Here is a 21,449-nt window from a genome sequence, read left to right as displayed (position 1 = left end):
TTGGTACGGGTCATACAAAAAGAGGCCAACAGCACTGTCTACCCTCAGGGAGCTCACAGTCTAATGGGGAGATAGCAAGCACACGGTTATGGACAATGGACAACGGGATATAGTTAATAGAATGAAGGCTCTAGAATAAAGGGGAGCTGGGAAAGGCTACCTATAGCAGGTGGGATTTCTATTCAAATTTGAAGGACCCTAGGAGGCCTCAGTGAGGAGGCAGAGCCATTCTGGAGAGCCAGAGAAAATGCCCAGAGCCTAGGGGTGGAGTGTCTTCTTCCTGGCATAATACAGAGGCCAGTGCCATTGGGTCACAGAGAAGGTGGAGGAAGTAAGGTGTAAGAAGATTGGAAAAGTAGGTGATTTGTAAATCACAGTGGGCTTTCAAAGCAGGATTCTCAGATGAGACTGTTGGGGCAGTCACTAGTCAATAAGCATGTATTAAGCACCTTCTGTGTAAGTTTGAAAGTAGTGGAGCCAGGTGCAAATGTGGAGATGTGTGAGCTGAGCCTCTCCTTCTGTGGAGGTTTGGAGCACATGAGCTCACCCCATGGTGAGGAAGAGAGACTGCTGGAGGATGGGGAAGGAAAGAGGCATGCAAGAGCTTCTGATAAGCTCAAGTTAGGGATGCAATAGATGAATTAACAGTGAAGAAAAGCATGTCCTTCTCTCCTGATGGTTCCCATTATGAATGAATACAATGCAAAGAAGAGTCATGACTCAGAACAAGAAGTGAAAAGGAAAATTCTGTAAATTCTTTTGAATCTAAAAAATCAGAAAAAGAGTAATATACTCCTGAATTGCTTAGCAGTTCCATAAGAGAAATAAAGGAAGGTAAAAGTAAAATATACTTTTCAAATAGAAGATAAATCAGACTTTTAAATAGAATCAAAAGGATAAAAAAGTGAAGGGATTTTTCTCCACAAGAAAGGCAATTGATTCAAAATAATACAGCTGTTTTTTGGGGGGGTCTTTTTTAGTGAGGCAGTAGGGTTTAAGTGACTTGCCCAGGGTCACACAGGTAGTAAGTGTCAAGTGTCTGAGGCCTGATTTGAACTGAGGTCCTCCTGACTCCAAGGCCAGGGCTCTATGCACTGTGCCACCTAGCTGCCCGTATAACACAACATCTTCAAAAGGGAATCATACTATTCTGCTTGAAATGAAAGAGCATCAGAAGCCAAGTGCATTGGCCAAACATATTTTGTGTGAAACCGATTGGAAAAATGGATGAGCCCTCCCAGGTACCGAAGGATTGGAAGTGACCACTTTCTTGTGTGCTATCCATCAGTCTGCCTCTTGACTCCTGATCTCCAACATTCTAGAGTTCTAACAAGAGGTTTTAATAATTTATTTTTCATAAACTGTCAATGTCTTTCTTATTCATTATCTCAATTACTAACCCCACTGCATAAAATATTACGTATTAATGAAGGAAGGAACCCTCCTGTCTCCACATAGTGACTCTTATTTCTCTATAATTAAATATTAAAATGAATGACTGTATTCCATGAACAACTGAAAGCAATCATAAAGGAAAGAGAGAAGATTATTTGACTATGCCACGTCATACACAGTGTCTTCTCCACTCAGTATAAGAATAGAGAACTCTTCTTCACTTGGCACCAGATAGTCTCATACCACTCAGTTGAGGCCATATTGTGAGTAATCTCTTTAGAATTCTTTTCATAGTTTTCTTTACTTAAGACTTTATTACAGACTTTTAGGAAATTTACTTGATAATTTCTTTGTTCTATCCTCAGGGATCACTGTTAAGTTGTATTTTCCCTCCCAGAATACACAGTACTTACCAACTTCTCACAAACCCTTCATAGACTAGTCTTAAAATGTCACTTAGGACACAGAAGGAATTACACAGACCTCACTTTCTCCTGTATAGATTTTTATGTGTCACATATAGAGCACATTATCTTCTGCCTAATTGCGTGGGTAGGAGCCTTGTATAGTAAGACATTTTTTGAGCTTTCATTGTTCCATCATGATTCTCACTTCAAATGTAAAGTGCTTTTCTCCATAATCCTTTGGGTTCTTAATGACTGCTTTCAAGTGTTGGCTGTGAGAGTCATAAAGGTTATGAGTTTTAGGCAAATCCCTTCTCTTTGCTTCAATTTTCTCCTCTGAGTTGAAGAGGGTTAGACTAGATGAATCCTGGAGTCCCTCTCTCTCAGATATCAGTGATGTGACTTTTGATGGTTTAGGAGCTGGTGACATTCAAGCATGTGGTTGTGGACTTCACTGAGGAGGAGTGGGGCCTCTTGGACCATTCTCAGAAAGAGCTGTACAAGGAGGTCATGCAAGAGAATGTCCAGAACCTGCTGTTCCTGGGTAAGAACCATTTCCTCTCTTTTCTTGGTGTTAATTGTCAGGCCACAAGTAGCACAGGCGGCAGGGAATGGATCCGTAGTCTGGTGCATCTCAACCTTAGAAGCTCCATTGAAAGCACAATCAACTGCATGCACCAACTCACCATGCACTTTGGCCTTGGCTTGTAGCATTTTCAAGTTAAAAAAATTTTACACCAATTGTAAACTGATCCAATAATTTTTGGAGAGCAATCTGGAATGATGCCCACATTATAACCCAGCAATACCACTCCTAGGTTTATTTCCCAAGATGACAAGAACAAAGGAAATAACTTACATGTTTTAAAATATTTCTAGCCTCTCTCTTTTTGGTGACAAAGAACTGGAAGTTGCAGGGATGCTCACCAATTGGGGGATGGCCATAGAGGGATTAAATACAACCTGAAGGAAATGGTCAGTAACTTCAACAGTGGTAGAGGATGTTCAGGTGTGAATGCAATGGAAGTGTTCAGCCCATCTCTCCAGGATCATGTAATTTTCACTAATCAGTGTGGCTCCATCAGCACTGAGTAGTTGAGGGGCACCATGGGTCTTTGGCCCATAAATAGCCTTCTGGGCCTCATAGGAGTTCTTTGCATTGTTACTATCAGCATAAAACTGAATGTCACCTGCCTTCTTACTGAGCCAAGAATCCTGCATCTCTCTAAGCTTTGCTGGTACCTCACTTCTGGTGGAGTTAAAGGCTGTCTTCCCACATATGGGTGAACTTACATGTTGGTAGGGGTCTCTATTAGGTTTTGAATTTCCCCATCGTTTTCCTCAAACCAGTTTGGATGTTTACAAGTGTTCTATTCCACAAAGGCTGTCTTCCCACATATGGGTGAACTTACATGTTGGTAGGGGTCTCTATTAGGTTTTGAATTTCCCCATCGTTTTCCTCAAACCAGTTTGGATGTTTACAAGTGTTCTATTCCAGATGAGTAGATGTGGTCCTGCAGAACAAATCCCTGAAAGCTCCTCCCTTCCCTGCTGGAATGCTGCCAACCCTGTGTTGGCTCAGCTTTCTCTCCAACTTATCCACTATCTGCTGTCCCAGGGGGAATCACTCTAGGCTGGTGACATGGAGACTGGCCGCCATCTTGTCTTGTGGCTGCCGCTCTTGTTGAATGTGAATGTTGAGCTTGGAGTGAATAAATCTGTGATGGGTCCAGCACTCTGGTGTGCACCCCCTTTCTCACTCACAGCCTATCTGTCTCCTCTCCTTACAATGGCACAGTCTGTTGAATGCCAGTGTTTGCTCCAAGAGTACAAAAGTTTTGTTGCAAGTAGGTTGATAATAAGAAATTTATGAGCTAGCTAAGTCTCAAGTAACTTGCTATTGAGGACACTTTTGTGTCTATATCTTTTGGTGTATGTATGTTTGATTGTTTGTTTTCCTCACACGTAGAGACCAGGTTGAAAGTAAAGGAGGTGCCTAGAAATCTTGGAATGTTTGTGGAAGAACATGACCTGCACAGATTCTTAAGTGATACTCCCTGTGACTCCAAGTTGAGACAAATCCATGACTCTACTACTAAGACAGATAAAAATCCAAAGAGTGACTATGAATTTGATGAAAGCAGACAGAGATTCAGACCGTCTTCAATCCCAAATCAGTGTAAGAAAATGACCTCAGGCAATGACTGTGTTCAGGGTAGTGAACATACCAAGTGCTTTACTGAAGGGCTGGAGATTTTTCATTCCCAAGAGAAGGCTTCTGAAATGCCAATGTATCCAGGTAACCAATGGGAAATGGCCTTGAGCTGGACTTCAGACCTCCTCAGCCATGAGAAAAGTGATACTGGAGGAATGTTTTCTCTAAGTAATGCTGGTGAGAAGACCTTGAGTCAGAACTCTAAGCTCACTACTCATCAGCAAATTCCCATGAGAAAGGAGCCTGATGAATATAATGAGGGGGAAGCAACCTCATCCCATCACTCATCTCTTCCATGCCAGCCTAGATTTCATGCAGGAATGAAAATATATACATGTCCTCAGTGTGGGAAGGCATTTAGTTGGAGCTCAGATCTTCATAGACCTCAGAGTACCGATACAGGAGAAATGCTTTATAAATGTAATGAATGTCGGAAGGCTTACTGCTACAAATCACTCCTTATTGGCCTTCAGAGAATCCACACTGTAGAGAAATGTTATGGATATAATCACTGTGGAAAGGCTTTCAGACAGAGCTCCAGTCTTACTGCACATCAGAGAATACACACTGGAGAGAAAGATTATGAGTGTAATCAGTATGGAAAGACTTTCCTACAGACGTGTAATCTTAGTACACACCGGAAAACTCACACAGGAGAGAAACCTTTTGAATGTAATGACTGCGGAAAGACTTTCCCATGGAAGGCCAAGCTTGTTGCACATCAGAGAATCCACACTGGAGAGAAGCCTTTTGAATGTAATCAATGTGGAAAGACTTTCAGAATGAAGCGGAAACTTGCTACCCATCTGAAAATCCACACTGGAGAGAAACCTTTTGAATGTAATCACTGTGGAAAGGCTTTCAGAATGAAGTGGAAACTTGCTACCCATCTGAAAATCCACACTGGAGAGAAGCCTTTTGAATGTAATCAATGTGGAAAGGCATTCAGAATGAAGCAGAAACTTGCTACCCATCTGAAAATCCACACTGGAGAGAAACCTTTTGAATGTAATCACTGTGGAAAGGCTTTCAGACAGAGCTCCAGTCTTACTGCACATAAGAGAATCCATACTGGAGAGAAACCTTATGAATGTAGTCAGTGTGGAAAGGCTTTCACAGACAGGCGCAGTCTTGTTAGACACAGGAAAATCCACACAGGAGAGAAACATTTTGAGTGTAATCACTGTGGAAAGACTTTCAGACAGACCTCCAGTCTTACTGCACATGAGGCAATCCACAGTGGAGAGAAACCTTTTGAATGTAATCACTGTGGAAAGGCTTTCAGACAGAGCTCCAGTCTTACTGCACATCAGAGAATCCACACTGGAGAGAAACCTTATGAATGTAATCACTGTGGAAAGGCATTCACAGACAGGCGCAGTCTTGTTAGACACAGGAAAATCCACACAGGAGAGAAACCTTTTGAGTGTAATCACTGTGGAAAGGCTTTCAGACAGAGCTCCAGTCTTACTGCACACCAGAGAATCCACACTGGAGAGAAACCTTATAAGTGTAATCACTGCGGAAAGGCATTCACAGGCAGGCGCAGTCTTGTTAGACACAGGAAAATCCACACTGGAGAGAAACTTTATGAATGTAATCACTGTGGAAAAACTTTCACACAGAGCTCCAGTCTTACTGCACATCAGAGAATCCACACTGGAGAGAAACCTTATGAATGTAATCAGTGTGGGAAGACATTCACAAACAGGAACAGTCATGTTAGACACAGGAAAATCCACACTGGTGAGAAACCTTTTGAATGTAATCACTGTGGAAAGGCTTTCACACACAGGCACCGTCTTGTTAAACATCAGATAATCCACACAGGACAAAAGCCTTTTGAGTGTAATCACTGTGGAAAAGCTTTCAGACAGAGTGCCAGACTTGTTAAACATCAGACAATCCACACTGGAGAGAAACCTTTTGAATGTGATCACTGTGGAAAAACTTTCACACAGAGCTCCAGTCTTGTTAAACATCAGAAAATCCACAGTGGAGAGAAACCTTTTGAATGTAATCACTGTGGAAAAACTTTCACACAGAAGGGCCATCTTGGTAGACATCATAGAATCCACACTGGAGAGAAGCCTTATGAATGTAATCACTGTGGAAAGACTTTCACATGGAGTTACCATCTTTCTGTACATCAGAGAATCCACACTGGAGAGAAACTTTATGAATGTAATCACTGTGGAAAGATTTTCACACAGAGGTGCACTCTTGGTTTACACCAGAAAATTCACACAGGAGAGAAACCTTATGAATGTAATCACTGTGGAAAGGCTTTCATATTTAGGTGGCATCTTGCTGCACATCAGAGAATCCATACTGGAGAGAAGCGTTATGAATGTAATCACTGTGGAAAGGCTTTCACACGGAGGTACAGTCTTGGTGCACATCAGAGAATCCACACTGGAGAGAAGCTTTATGAATGTAATCACTGTGGAAAGGCTTTCACATCTAGGTGGCATTTTACTGAACATCAGAGAATCCACACTGGAGAGAAGCCTTATGTATGTAATCACTGTGGAAAGGCTTTCACACGGAGGTATGGTCTTGGTGTACATCAGAGAATCCACACTGGAGAGGAACCTTATGGATGTAATCACTGTGGAAAGACTTTCAGATGGAGGTACACTCTTGCTTTACATCAGAGAATTCACACTGGGGAGGGAAACCCTAGGAATTAATGTGGAAAGCCTTTCAGACAGGCCTCCAGCGTTATTAAACATCAGAAAGTTGATACTGTAGAATGATTTCACACTGATCTCACATTTTGCTAAACATCATAGAGTTCATTCACACTGCAGACAAACCTCATGAGTGTTACAGAGCTTTTAGTTACCACTCTTTATATATTAACAGAAGACTTTCCACACTTGGGAGAAGCCTTATGCATATAACCAAAGTGGTGATATATTCAGATAACAATAATCCATTGCCCATCGTGGAAGTCATGTTAGATAGAAATGTCATGAATGAGGAAAGGCATTCAAATGGGGTTCAGAGTTTCTGCAGTTGTAAAGAAACCACTCTGAGGAGCAGATCCCTGTGCACTCAGTGTGGGAAGGCTTTCAGCTAGAGATCATCTCTTACTTTCTATCAGAGGTTTCATTGTGGAGATAAGCCTTACAGATGTGTTCAGGGGCGCCTTGCTGTTCTCTGGAGGAGGGTGATCAGTAGACACCCTTATTCCTACTGGAATGAAGGTGGATAAAGGCAATGGATGTGGGAAGGGCTTCCCCTAGAGCTCCTACTTGACTGTACTTTGGAGAAATCCTCCTGGAGATAAAGCTTTGGAATCAAATTACCAAGGGAAGGCCTACTGCTGCAGCACAGACTTCATCAGATCTCCTAACAGAGAACTCATTAAATATCCCCAGATTTCATCCTGTGTCTAAAGCGATATACATGTAAGGATATTCTCTGAAATTCCAATGTTTGTCATCCCTCCTCTGTATTTCATGGTGTTCATGGACTATCATTTCTTCTAACACATTTTGTGGACTTGAATGAATCCTCATCCAAAGACCAACTTTCCCCCTAGCTCTGATTTTCCCAGGTAATTAGATACCAATGAGGGAGGTTTAGCAGTACCAGATCTTATGCTCAATTGTAAGGTAGTAAGTATCAAAACTCTCTGGTGCTGGGTAAGAAATAGAAAGACAGATCAATGCAGTAGCGTATACCTACAGCAGCCAATAAACATAATAGCCTTGTATTTGATAAGTGTAGCGACTTAATATTTTGGGATAAGAATTCATTATTTAGTAGAAATTGTTGGGAAAACTATAAAGCAGTGTGTTTGAAATTGCATGTACACACACACACACACACACAGAGACACCCACAGACACTCACACCTAATTGTGTGATGGTAGCCAACTCTGGATGAAGGGAGAAACAAAAGGAAATTTACATGATAATTTTGTTGTGCATTTGAAAGGAATAGGAAGCTGACCATAGCAGATTTGCAGTTTCATGTTCAATCAGCTTTTTTTAATTAATTAAATTCTATTTAATCTTCAACATTGACTTTTACAGGCTTTTCAGTTTTAAATTTTGTCCCCCTCCATCCTTCTCCTTCCCATTCCCCAGGATCTGTGCAATGTGTACAATCATCTTTTTATTGTACTGTTTGTTTCGTTCAACAAATTCAAAAAGAATTTTTTAATGTAATTTGTCAAAGAGGTAGAAATAATTTATTTCAGTGGCCTGTGGATTCACATGATCTAAGCACCGTTGAAAACTTATGATGGTTTATAAGCAAAGCTAGTATGAGCCAAATGGACAGTTTGTCTAAGGCATGCTTAATATCCAACATGATAAAAGTATGGTTTCATAACACTTTAAGGAATGTGTTCAAAATATCTGAACTAAATGCCCAAATATGTTAACAAATGATAAAAAGAAAGAAAACTCTGGAGTTACCACAAAAGGGAGATATATCGCATATTAAAAGGTGTTTTAAGAGGTTAAAAAAATAAAATTGAGAAGGAGACGAAAAATTAGCAATTACGTAGAAATGAATAGTCTAGGAATTAGGGAGGAGTGGAGGGCAGGTAGTGCTGGAATCTTATTCTCATGGAATTAACACAAGAGGAAACAATATCTAAGCAGACTTGTTTTGTAAAAAGAAATTGACCAGGCCATACATGACCTTCCCGAGACAAAAGTATCAGGAGCAGATGGATCTGAAAGGGAATTTTACCAGCTGGGGAATGGCTGAGCAAGCTGTGGTCTATGAATGTATGGAATACCGATGTGCTATAAGAAATGATGAGCAGGTGGACTCCAGAATAACCTGGAAAGACCAAGGTCAAGGCCTAGAAGAGATTACTTGGCCCTTTTTCTTTATTTCCCACTGAACATCTGATCAAAGTGTCAATGGAAGAAAGTCCCTGTATTTTGGGAAGGAGAGCTTAGCATCAGAACTGCATGCAGTGTGTCACAGAGAGCTATTCCAAGGAGAAACTTTGGTTAATTAACTTAAACTCATGCAAGACTTTAATTTAAATGTTACCACCTGCTATGATGCAAGCAACTTAGAGGAGGCTAGTATCAATGATTGATCATCATGCTGTGCTTTGGTCCTTTAGACTCTTCGTGACCCCATTTGGGGTTTTCTTGGCAGAGATCCTGGAGTGGGATGCGATTTCCTTTTCCAGTCCATTTACAGAGAAGGAAACTGGGGCCAACAGAGTTAAGTGACTCGTCCAGGGTCACACAGCTAGTAAGTGTCTGAGGACCGATTTGAACTCAGGAAGATGAGTCTTCCTGACTCCAGGCCTGGGCTCTATCCACCATGCCACCCAGCTGCCCCAAGATAGTTTTCTAAACCTGCTCCAATTTATGATTCCCCCAGCTTTCCTTGAGAAGAGCTAGGGACTGGATTGTGCTGGGAACTGGGGCTGGGGATTGTGGGGTCCCTGCTGCGAAATGTCTACTTCTGATAACGCAGAAATTAAAAAGGTAAAAACCTCGGTTTTATGAATATGCTCCAGCACCTTCCAGAAGACTCTGACAAGGCCTTTTAGAGGCAACAGTGCAGCAGAGGGACAGAGGAATCCTCCATTTCAAGGTTGCCATCTTGTGCATTCCCCTTAGGCCAGAACATTTCAAGAGAAGACAGATCCATAATCCCATACTTCCTTCAAGGTGGTCAAGGTGGCTGTGTTTGTCCTTTGTTCTGGAAGAAGTCTGGGAGGTGAGGATGTGACTTGTAACTGCCTTTGTCTCCAGGGAGGGAGGGCCGTGCCAACTCCAAGGTTGAACACCATTTCAAAGAGTCATATTCTCATACGTTGCCTCAGGAAACTGACTGTATAGGTAAACTAAGGCAGGTTACCGATTACAGGAGAGGCAGTGGGCTCCCACACGAGCTGAATGAGGATGAGGTTTACATGGTAGCCAAGGACTCAGGGTCAACTGAGATTCTTCCCGTGCTTTCTTACCTAAGGAATGTTGAAGACTCTTAGCAAATGTTCACTCTCCACGGCACAGGTTTTGGTCAGCTGAGGTAAGTGTTAACCACAAGTTTGCAGAGCAATAAAAGCTATGACCATAATAACTAACATTTAAACATCACCTACTATGTGCCCTGCACAGTGTGAAGAGCTTTACAATTATTGCCTTTGAAACTGACAAGCCTGGGAGATGGGGGCTGTCGTCTGCATTTTACAAATGAGGAAACTGAGGCAAACCTTGGCTCCCCTTGCCAGAATTGAGGGGATCCTTGCTTGGGAAGGCCAGAGTAAAGGGGCACAAGATGCAGCTGGACAGGTGTGTGGCAGGGTTTTTATCCACCCTGGGTGGGACCCACGTCCTCAGCAGGTGATGGTTTTAGAGGTGACGTGTATGCATTCAGGTGTGTGTGTGTGTCTGTCCTTTCCTCCCAGGCTCTGTCCAGAGAGGACAGGACTTTCAGGCACCTTCAGGTAGGACCCTTGGGCAAGAAGAGGGATGGATAGGTGACCATTCTTTGGAAGCATTGAGGATGCAAAGGCCCTTGGCAGGGAGGTGGGGCACTGACCCTTCCTGACCCATGTTGGACTTTTCTTGTCAAAAAGATACTGGAGAGCTTGGCCACTTCCTTCTTCAGCTTGTTTCACAGTAGAGAAAACTAAGGTAAGCATCTTCTATGCCTTCAACCAGGCAGCTGTTGGCCTCTGCCTCAGTTTCCTGTTCTGTAACAATGGGATTTGGGGCAGCTAGGTGGCGAAGTGGATAGTGTACTGGCCCTGAAATCAGGAGGACCTGAGTTCAAATGTGGCCTCAGACCAAACACTTGAGGCTTACTAGCTGTGTGACCCTAGGCTGGTCACTTAACTCGAATTGCCTAAAAGTAAAAAAGAAATTAAAAAAAAAAAAGAATGGGATAACAGCCCCACTTCTCAGGGTCCTTTCGGGCTTCCTGGAGCAAGAAGCACACATTGGGATCCTATTGTGTGCAGTACCGGCCCTGCCCTCCAGGCCCTTACACTCTAACAGGGGACTGCCTAGAACAGGAAGCAGAAAAGGGGGTGGAGGCAGAACACCCTGAGTCTGGGGCCGGCTGTTGATGACGTCGAAACCCACAGCCAATTGTCTGTTCCTGGAATCACGTGAGAGGGGGCTGCCTCAGAATGCCTGCGCGGTGACGTCACACCCCGTTTGGGGCCTCTCCTGCAGCCAGTACAGCGCCCCCGGGCATGCTGGGAATCTTGTGCGCAGGTGCCGGTACCCTAGAGGACCAGGAGATTGGGGGAAGGGCAGGAGGGAGTTAGTGAGCAGGCGCAGCCTCGCCTCCCAGATACAGCGCGGGCCCCTTCTCCCCCTCTGCCTCCTCCCCAACCCAGAAGGACCCAGTTCGGGTGCCTGTGACGGCTTCCAGGGAAACTTGTGTGCGCGCGTGTGCAAGAGAGGGTGAGTGTGTGTGATGGTGATGGTGAGGGGGAGGGGCTGGAGCGTGTGTGTGATTGTGAGCGTGCGTGCCGGGAGCGGGAGGGGTGGTGAGTGTGTGTGATGGTGATTGCCCTGAGGGGGGACGGGCAGCAGTGTGTGTGTGTGTGTGTGTGTGTGTGTTTGAGATTGGGAGCGCGTGTGCCATAAAGAGGAAAGCTTGTGAGTGTGTCCCTATAACTTTGTGTCTGAATTGTGTGCGGTTGTGACTGTGTGGGTGCATGTCCCCCGATGGGGGAGGCGGTCTCGGGTGCGAGGGGTCAGCAGGGAAGCCGGGCTCACTCCCCCCCCTTCCCCAGGGGGTTGGTCACTGTCCTTCCTGGTCCAGAGCAGCTCCGGCCCGGGCAGTGCTCTCCTGCCTCGACCGTCCAGCCTCCTTCTATCCCTGGGTCAGGAGCAGAGGAAATGACCGCAGCTGGCGCGGCTGTGGCCCTTTGGGGGCCCCACGTACTGTCCAAATCTCCCGTGCTTGATTCCTCACAGCAGCCTTGGGAGGGAGGTCTCCGTTGTACAGATGGGGGAACTGAGGCAGCCAGCCGTGAAGTGACTTCTCCAGGGTCACTTTCCTGCTTCTATCCCTGTTCCCATTCCCAGGATTCAGATGAAGGCCCTGTGATCTTGAACCCAGGCTTGCTGGTGGCCCAGGGGCTGGCCCACAGTGAATGGGAATGAAACCTTAGTGAAGGAGTGTTAAATGAGCAAAGTCTGTCGTCACATGCTTGGGGTCCTAGAAGGGCCTTCCTGCACACTTCAGCTGAGGCCCAGGCAGGGAGACTGACTTGCTTCCTCGGACAGTGGTAATAAGTAGCAGGGACAGGATCTGAACCCAGGTCTCAGCGGTCTAAGGCCAGCGGGCAGTGGATTTCCTTCCCCTTGCTGCATGCTGGCTCCCACACATATAACACATGTGTGCCAGCAGGCAGGCATGTGCACGCTAAGGAAAGCACAAGCCACTGTGTGAAGGGACAGGACAGTTTTAGAGCCCTTTTCATTCAGGAAATTCTTCAGGCCCAAAGCCGCCTTTGTCTCAGGGACACCCTTGAGGGGAGAGGTGCCCAGCTGGTCTGGACCAGCTGGGAGAGACCTTCGGCCATGGGCCTCAGGCTTGTCCAGTGTGGCCCATAAAAATAAAGAGATCAGGTGGGGAGAAATTCCCCAGAACCCCTGCTGCAGGCTGGGAGTAGGAGGGAAGGTAGTAGAGTCTTTTCCCTGAGGGCATGGCCTTTGTGACTTCTCTGAGAGCTGACCCTCTGTCATTCCTGGCAGCTCAGTATCCAGCCTAGGAAGAGAAGACAAAGCCAATGTCTCCCCAACTCTAAGATCCTTCTCCCTCCCCAGGTCAGCTTGCAGAAAGCCAAAGCCTATGCCTAGGAGAGAGCCTGGAACCAGAGAGCATGGCCCCTGGGACCCAGAGCCCCTCATTCCAGGTGAGTGCAGTCCATCCACAGACCTGACCAGCCTCAGCAAACCTGGAAGCCAAGAGAGCCAAGGAGGCTTTATCCTCTTTGATGAAGGTTGGCCTTTGTAGTGCTGTGAGCAGAGCAGAAATTGTCCCCTACTCCTGCTCATGTCCTCCTGCTTTTGGTCACCCAAGTCTTCTCTTCTCTGAATTGCTCTCATTTCCCAGTTCTTAAGTCATGTCAGTAAGCATTTAGAAAGTGATTCCTCTGTGCCATGCACTGTGCTAGCCTACTGGGGATGAACAGAACAAGAGTCTGGCCTCAAGGAGCTCACAGTCTAATTGGGAGAAAACATCTCTTCAGTATGCACGGGAGGCGCCCTGAGAGGGAAGGCTCTGGCAGTTTTGGGGACTAGGAAAAGGAGCCTAGCCTGGCAAGTTTTTTGGGGACTCAGCAGGCAGGGACCTTGGGGCTTTCTTTTGGACAAGGTCATCAAATCTTATTATATTAGCCATGGAAGACATTGCCTAAAGAAAGTAACAGAGTTCTTTAGGAAAATTAGAAATTTCCACCTGGAATATCATCTATGGCAGCTACACATTTGAGCCAAGTCATTCTGAAGAGTTCCCAGCCTTGATTCAGAATGGGACCTGTCCTTGAATAACCCTGATACTGCCAGATCTTGGAATGCAGAAAATAAGAGACTGGCTCCAATCCTCATGGTCTGGGTGCTCCCTCTTGGTAATTCCACAAACATTAATGATGTGCCAGGCACCAGGCTCAGTCCAGGGGGTACAAAGCAAGGTGAGGAGCCCCTCCCCTCCAGGAGCTCACTTTCCACTGGCTTAGTCAAATCAACAAGTCAGTGAGGTTTTTTTAAGCATCTGCTCTGGTCTAAGCAGCTCGGGCTCTTAGGATTCCAAGAATGGAAAAAGAAAACAGACACTTTTAAATAATTACAAACTTGCATGCATACATACATACATACATATGTACATACATACCTACTTCCATAATCTGAAGCTAGGTGGCACACTGGATAGAGTTCTGGGTCTGGATTCAGGAAAACCTGAGTTCAAATGTGGCCTTAGACGCTTCCTAGAGAGTCGGTCTCAGTTTTCTTTCCTGTGAAATGGTGGCAGTAGGACCTGCATAACAGAGTGAGTGTGAGGATCAGGAGAGGTAATGTTTGTCAAGTACTTGTGCCTGGCACATAGTAAGCACATCGTGTAAGGTAAATTTCAGGAAATCAAAGAGGGAAAATGGACTAAGAAAGGCTCCTTGTGGAAGATGGGTGGTCAGGACTGTTGAATGAAGCAGAGAGGTGAGTTAGGATGAGTACTGAGAAAATATCATGAGATTTGTGGATTAAAGCATCAGTGCTAAGTTTGGTGAGAGCACTTTCAGGAAAGAAAGGCTGAAAGCCAGGTAGTAAAGGGTTAAGGAGTGAGGGCAGGTGGGCACCAAGGTGGCCTATGATAGAGCACGAGGCTTGGAAACAGGAAAACTCTGTGAGTCCAAATCTGTCCTTAGACACTTACTAGCTGTGTGGTCCTGAGTCATGTAAGTCATGTAACTCTGCTTGCCTCAGTTCCTCATCTCTAAAATGAATGGGAGCAGGCAGAAGTAAACCACTCCTGTATCTTTGCCCAGAAAACCTCAAATGGGATCTTGAAGAGTCGATACAGCTGAAATAATGGAATAGAAACTAAGGAGTGAGTGTGAGAGGAGAGTAGAGAAGTTCAGGCAGGTATCTCAAGGAGTTTAGCTGAGAAAAGATGAGATAGAATGATTGCTCAAGGGTGGTGAGGGTTTAGGGAAGCATTCCTAAAGGATGGGGAAGATGGGTATGTTTGAAGTCAGAAGGAAAGAGAGTGGCTGAGAGAGAAAGGTTACAAATGTGAGGGATGTGCCTGTGGGCAATGACTGAGTGTCCCGACTGTTGGGGAAGACAGGATGGGGTGGGATCAAATGGCCAGGTACCTGGTCAGCCTTGTCAGAGACAAGGCTCCTACTTTCTTGGAGAATGGAGGAGGGAAGGCAGTGTAAGATCCCGCGAAGATGTTCTGAGAAGGAGAGAATGCAGGCAGTTATTCACTCTACACTTGTTAATTGCCTCCTGTGTGCCAGGCGGTGTTCTTTGTAGGGCTTATGGAAAAAGAGGCCAACAGCAGTGTCTGCCCTCAGGGAGTTCACAGTGTAATAGGGGAGGCAGCAAGCACACACATAGGTACACAAAAGGTATAGACTTGTCAGTTGGCTATAGTTAATGCAATGAAGGCACTAGATTGCAAGGGAGGCGGCAAAAACAGAAGGTAGGATTTTGGTTGAGATTTGAAGGACCCAGAAGGCCTCAGTGAGGAGGCAGAGAATTCCATCCATTCTGGAGAGCCAGAGACGATACCCAGAGCCTAGAGACGGAGTGTCTTCTTCTTGGCATAAGAAGGAGGGCAGTGCCATTGGATCAGAGAAGGTGGCAGGAAATCAAGTATAAGGAGACTGCAAAAGTAAGGGATGTCTGGGTCTTGATGAACTTTTAAAGGAAGATAAAAAGCAAGATGGACACATGAAAGTGTCTGGATAGTCAGTAGTCAGCATTTATGAAGCACCTTCTGTGTGCCATGCACTGTGTTAAGGCCTGGGGATTCAAACAGAAAAGAAGAAAGACTGTCCTGTCCCAGGGAGTTTACACCTTTAAGGTAAAGACAACACAGCAGAGAAGGAGATTTGGGGAAAAGGCACTGGGACATGGTGGCAAAGTGAGTGCATGAGCTCACCCCATGGTGGGAAAGAGAGACTGTGGGAGGATGGAAAAGGAAAGAGGCATGCAAGAGCTTCTCATAAGAGCAGGTTAGGGATGCAATAGATGAATTATCAGTGAAGAAAAGCATGAGTTTCCTATAATAATTGTTCACACTGTGAATAAATTACAATACAGTGAAGGGTCATGACTCAGAACACCAAGTGAAAAGGGAAATGTTGGAAATTTGGGGGAATCTAAATACTCAGCAGAAGTCTAAAAACTTCTTTAATTGCTCAGAAGTTCAGTAATAGAAATAAAGGAAGCTAAAAGTAAAATATGGATTATAAATAGAAGATAAATAAGAGCTTTTAAATAGAATCAAAATGACAGAAAAGTGAAAGGGGATTTTTACTTACATCAAAGAAAATCCCTCTAAAATGATTCAGCTTCAGAAAAAGTGAATCATAGCATTCTGCTAGAAATGGGAGAAAATGGAATGGAAGAGCTTCAGATGCCACCTGCATTGGCTAAACAGATGTTCTACATGTATCAGGTTGAATAAATAGATGCGCCCTCCCAAGTATCAAAGGATTTGCAGATGTGGCCGCTCCCTTGAATGATAGAAATCCCTCTGCCTCTTGACTCATTCTCTTGATTCCGGATCCCTGATGTTGTAGCAGAATGTTGACATAATTTATTTTTCACAAATAAAGTGTGAGTGTCTTTCTTATGCCTGAGCTCAATCTCCAACCCCAGCCCATAAAGTATTACCTTTTTAATGGAGGCAGGAACCCTCCTTTCCCCACATCGTTATGCTTATTTCTCTATAATTAAATCCTAAAATGAAGGTATTCCGTGACCAATTGCAAGCCATGAGAAAGCAGTGAGAGCAGATGGTTTTGACCCTGACACAACATGCCCGAGATCTCCACATCTCAGGGTAAAACTAGAGAACACTTCTTCACTTGGCTGGAAACAGGCTCATTCCATTCAGTTGAAGCCAGCTTGAAATATCTCTTTAGAATTCTTTTCCTATTTTCATCTACTTAAGAATTTATTTCTTACTCTGAAGGAACTTTTCTTTGTTCTTTCCTCAGTATCACTGTTCAGTTTCCTCCGCAGAATACAAAGTACTTACCAATTCTTCTCGCACTCTTCATGAATCTTCATAGTATGTCACTGATGACACTTCTGGTGGGAGGAATTTCTCATGACCTCTCTTTCTCTTCCACAGATTCCTATACCTCATTGACAGTTCACATATCTTGTCCCCAATTCCATCGGGAGAAGCCTTGCATAGTAAAACATTTTTCTAGCTTTCATTATTCCATCATGATTCTTGCTTCAAATGTAAAATGCTTTTCTCCATATTCCATCGGGTTCTTAATGACTGGTTTCAAGTGTTGGCTGTGACACTCACAAAGGGTATATGAGTTTTAGGCAAATCTCTTTGTTTCAGTTTCCACCTCAAAATTGAAGAGGATTGGACTAGATGAATCCTGGAGTCTCTCTTTCAGCTCTAACTGATGTGACTTTTGATGCTTTAGGAGTTGGTGACATTCAAGGATGTAGTTGTGGACTTCACTGAGGAGGAATGGCGTCTCCTGGACCATTCTCAGAAAGAGCTGTACAAGGAGGTCATGCAGGAGAATGTCCAGAACCTGCTGTCCCTGGGTAAGAACCATTTCCTCTTTTCTTGATGTTAATTGGCAGGCCACAATTAGCACAATCAGCAGAGGATGGATCCATAGTCTGGTGCATCTCACCCTCAGGCTGCATTGAATGCAGTCATCTGCCTACACCAACTCGCCATGGGCTTGCTTTGGTCTTGGCTTGAAGCATTTTCAAGTTAAATAATTTACCATCAGTCAGGTAGCTGGAGATAGAGAGGATTTGGGTTCATTCTCAGAGAAAGAAAGAGAAGTTAAGAAAGCACTTTTACTTCAAAGGGAAATGTCAGTCTGTGAGAAGCCCAAAAAACATTCTTGGAAAAACTTAAAAAGTGCTTCAAAAATCAAATGAGAGACTGAGGAGAAATTAGGGGGGAAAAAAATAAGAACAATCCAAGGAAATTAAGAAAATTATGAAAAGAAAGTCAACCAATTAGAAAGGAGATCTAAAAACGTTATAAAGAAAATAACTTATTAAAAACTGGATTTGGGCAGGAAGAAGCTAATGACCTAAGACACCAAGAAATACTTGAAACCAAAAGAATGAAAAAGGAGAAGAAAATGTGAAACATCTCATTAGAAAAACAAATGATGTGGAGAATAGATCAAGTAGACACAGCATAAGAATTGTTACACTACCTGAAAAGTATTGTCCAAAAGAAGAGTCTAGGTACATTATTTCAGGATGTTTAAGGAAAATCGCCCTGAAGTTCTAGAACAAGAGGTAAAGTAGAAATAGCAAAAATTCACCATTCACCCTCTGAAAGAGATCCCAAGGTGAAAACTTACAGGAATATTACAGCAAACTTTCAGAGCTCCCAAATTAAGGAGAAAATACTGCAAGCAATAAGAAGAACATAATGTAAATACTCGGGTAGCTACAATCAAGATAATACAAGACCTAGCAGCTTCTACATTAAAAGACCATAGGGCTTGGGACATTATATTTCACAGAGCAAGACAGCTGGGTTCTGACCAAAGATAAGTTACTTGGGAAAGTTGATTATAATCCTGAATGAAAAAAAAAGGATAGTTAATGATGTTTGAAAATGTTATTAGTACTCTTAAGAATGTTGTCATTACTTGGGTAGTTTGAAAGAAAAGCTTAAGCTGAGTTGAATATGGTGGGTTGAACTGAAAAATTAAATTGGGTAGGGAGAGGTAAAATGAAGCAATTGTCACATACAAATGAATCCTCTTGGAATCTAATGGGAGTGGAGGGCTGATGTTGCTGGAACCTGGAAGAGGAAATAGAATATCTAACGAATCCTATTATAGAAAAGGAAATTGAGCAGGCCCTAAATGAGCTTCCCAAGAAGAAAGCATCTGGACCAGATGGATTTGCAAGGGAATTCTTGCAGATGTTTAAAGGAATTTCAGTAAGAATACAAAAGAGAGAGAAAATTATAGACCAACCTCATTAATGTGTAAGGATGCAAAAATCCTCACTAAATACCATCTAGGAGATTTTAATGATAAGGTACATGGATTCTATTTCGTGATCAATTGGAATTTATATGAGGAATGCAGGGGTACTTTAATCTAAGGAAAATTATTTGCATAATTGAACATATCACTAATAAAAATCATGTGAATATAGTAATAGGTGAAGAAAAAGCTTTTGATAAAATACAACACTCATTTCTATTAAAAACCCTTGAAAGTATAGGTATAAATGGATTTTTCCTGAAATCGATAGAAAGCAATTACCTAAAACCATCAGCAAGCACTATTTGTAATGGAAATAAGCTAGAAGCCTTTCCCTTATTGTCAGGTGTGAAACAAAAATGCCCACTGTCACCAGTATTATTTAATATTGTGTTGGAAATCCTAGCAATACCAATAAGAGAAGAATAAAAAATAGAAGGAATCAGAATAAGGAATGAGGTAATAAAAATACTTTTTTTTGCAGATTATATGTGTTTGGAAAATCCCAAAGACATAACAAAAGAGTTAGGTGAAACTGAGTAATTTTAGCAGAGTAGCATGATGTAAAGTAAGTAAACAGAAATCATCAGCATTCTCATATATCACCAATCAAAACTGTATAAGGAGGGTTGGTGAGAGATACCCCATTTAAAAATTCCTGTGAGTACACTTGCTACCATAAACCCAGGAAGTATATGAATTTAAATATAAAAGCCCCCCAACATTTTATCCAAATAAAATCAGATTTATAGAGAGAGATTAATTGTTCATTTATAGGCAGGGCCAACCTAATAAGAATGATAATTTTACCTAAACTAATTTATATCTTTTTTTTTTAAGGCAGTTGGGGTTAAGTGACTTTCCCAGCGTCACACAGCCAGTAAGTGTCAAGCGTTTAGTCTGAGGTCGGATTTGAACTCAGGTCCTCCTGACTTTAGGGCCGGTGCTCTATCCACTGCGCCACCTAGCTGCCCCTAATTTATATCTTCTATGCCATCCCAATTAAATTACCAAAAAATGATTTCCTGATTTAGAAAAACATAAAAACAATTCATTTAGAAGAACAAAAGTTCAATAACATGAAAAGATCTAAGGAAAAATAATGGTAAAAGAAAGAGGTTTAGCAGAACCAGATCTTAAACCGTATTATAAAGCAGTAATTATCAAAAAGAAAAATTGTTGGAAAAACTGGAATGAAGTATGGCAGAAATTGAACATAGACCAATATTTTACATTATTTATCAAGATAAAGTACAAATGGATACATGACCTAGATATAAAGAGAGATAATACAAGAAAATTTGAAGAACATAGAATATGTTATTTATCAGAATTATGGATAAATGAAAAATTTAAGAATAAATAAGAGAACAGAGTGAGGTGTGAAATGGATAATTCTGATTGCATTAAATTAAAAAGGTTTTGTACAAGTAAAAGCAATGTAACCAGGATCAGAAGGAAGACAAAATTGATGCAAATAAATTTCATATATAGTTCTTCAGATATAGTTCTCATATCTCAGATATACAAAGATCTTTGTAAAATCTAAATGAATACAAGTTATTTCCCAGTTGATAAATGGTCAAAGATATGGACAGGCAGTCTTCCAATGAAGAAATCCAAACAGTTTACAGTCATATGAAGAAATTCTATAAATCATTATAAATTAGAGAAATGCAAATTAAAACAATCTTGAGATATCATTTTACACATATCAGATTGGATAAAATGGTTGCAGGGGAAAGTGACAAATATTGGAAGGGATGTGGAAAAATTGACACCCTGATTCATTGTTGGTGCAATTGTGAACTGCCCCATCCATTTTGGAAAGCAATCTGGAATGATGCCCAAAGAGTTACTTAAAACAATGTCTATCCTTTGACCTGGCAGTACCACTATTAAGTCTCTTTCCCAAGACAATTAAGGAGAATGAAAAAAAAAACTTATATTTAAAAAAAATAGTCATTTCAGCTCATTTTTTGGTGGCAAGAACTGTAAATTGTGGGTATGCCAGTTAATTGGGGAATGGCTTGAGAGGGATTGAGTACAACCTGAGGTAAAAGGTTAGTAGCTTTAAGAGTTCTCTGGAAGTGTTCAGCCCATCTCTCTAGGATCATGTCCTTATCACTCCTCAATGTGGCTCCATCAGCACTGAGTAGTTGAGGTGCACCATAGGTCTTTGGCCTGTAAATTGACTTGAGAACATCATGAAAGCAATTTGGATTGTTACTATCAGCAGTAAACTGGCTTTCATCTGCCTTCTTACTGAGCCAAGAATCCTGCATTACTTCAAGCTTTGCTTGCTCTTAACTCTTGGTAGAATGAAACATGGCCTTTTTACAGATGTATGAAATAACCTTTTATTTAGTACTTGCTGATTTCCCCCGTCATTTTCCTCTTGCCAGTTTGGATGTTTACAAGTGTTCTGGCCCAGATGAGGAAATGTGTGCACTAAATCTCTGAAAGCTCTTCACTCCTTTCCTGCTGGAATGCTAAAAACCATGTGTTGACTCAACTTCCCTTTACTAACAACTTTTTCTCCCAGGGAGAATCATTCTGGTCTGTTGACCTGAAATTTTCTGGTAGTCCCCTTGCCTTGGGGTTGCTGCTTTTGTCGAATGTGAATATTTTCTCTCGGATGAGTCCAGCCCTTGGAGGTGCAGACCTCCTTTATCACTTTCACATCCTGTCTGTCTCCTCTCCTTACAATGACACCGTCTACTTAATGCCAACGTTTGCTCCAAGAGTACA

General features: G+C 42.7%; 1 protein-coding gene across 1 annotated transcript in view; it reads left to right on the top strand.

Annotated features, from left to right (window-relative positions):
• LOC110219810 (uncharacterized) overlaps positions 1–21,449 on the top strand; it is a 62,422-nt gene that overhangs the window by 38,916 nt on the left and 2,057 nt on the right. Inside the window, 8 exon segments of the mRNA XM_078146278.1 lie at positions 2,217–2,343; positions 3,769–6,601; positions 6,603–6,764; positions 9,714–9,724; positions 11,188–11,235; positions 11,290–11,421; positions 12,796–12,884; positions 17,148–17,274. Of these exon segments, the coding sequence (XP_078002404.1) occupies positions 2,217–2,343; positions 3,769–6,601; positions 6,603–6,764; positions 9,714–9,724; positions 11,188–11,235; positions 11,290–11,421; positions 12,796–12,884; positions 17,148–17,274 (3,529 nt within the window).

This window comes from Phascolarctos cinereus, unplaced genomic scaffold, assembly GCF_003287225.1.
Source record: "Phascolarctos cinereus isolate Bilbo 61053 unplaced genomic scaffold, phaCin_HiC Scaffold_726;HRSCAF=1367, whole genome shotgun sequence".
In the NCBI taxonomy this organism is placed as follows: Eukaryota; Metazoa; Chordata; class Mammalia; order Diprotodontia; family Phascolarctidae; genus Phascolarctos; species Phascolarctos cinereus.
The sequence above is the reverse complement of the archived record's forward strand: the minus strand, read 5'-3'. Positions and strand labels throughout refer to the sequence as shown.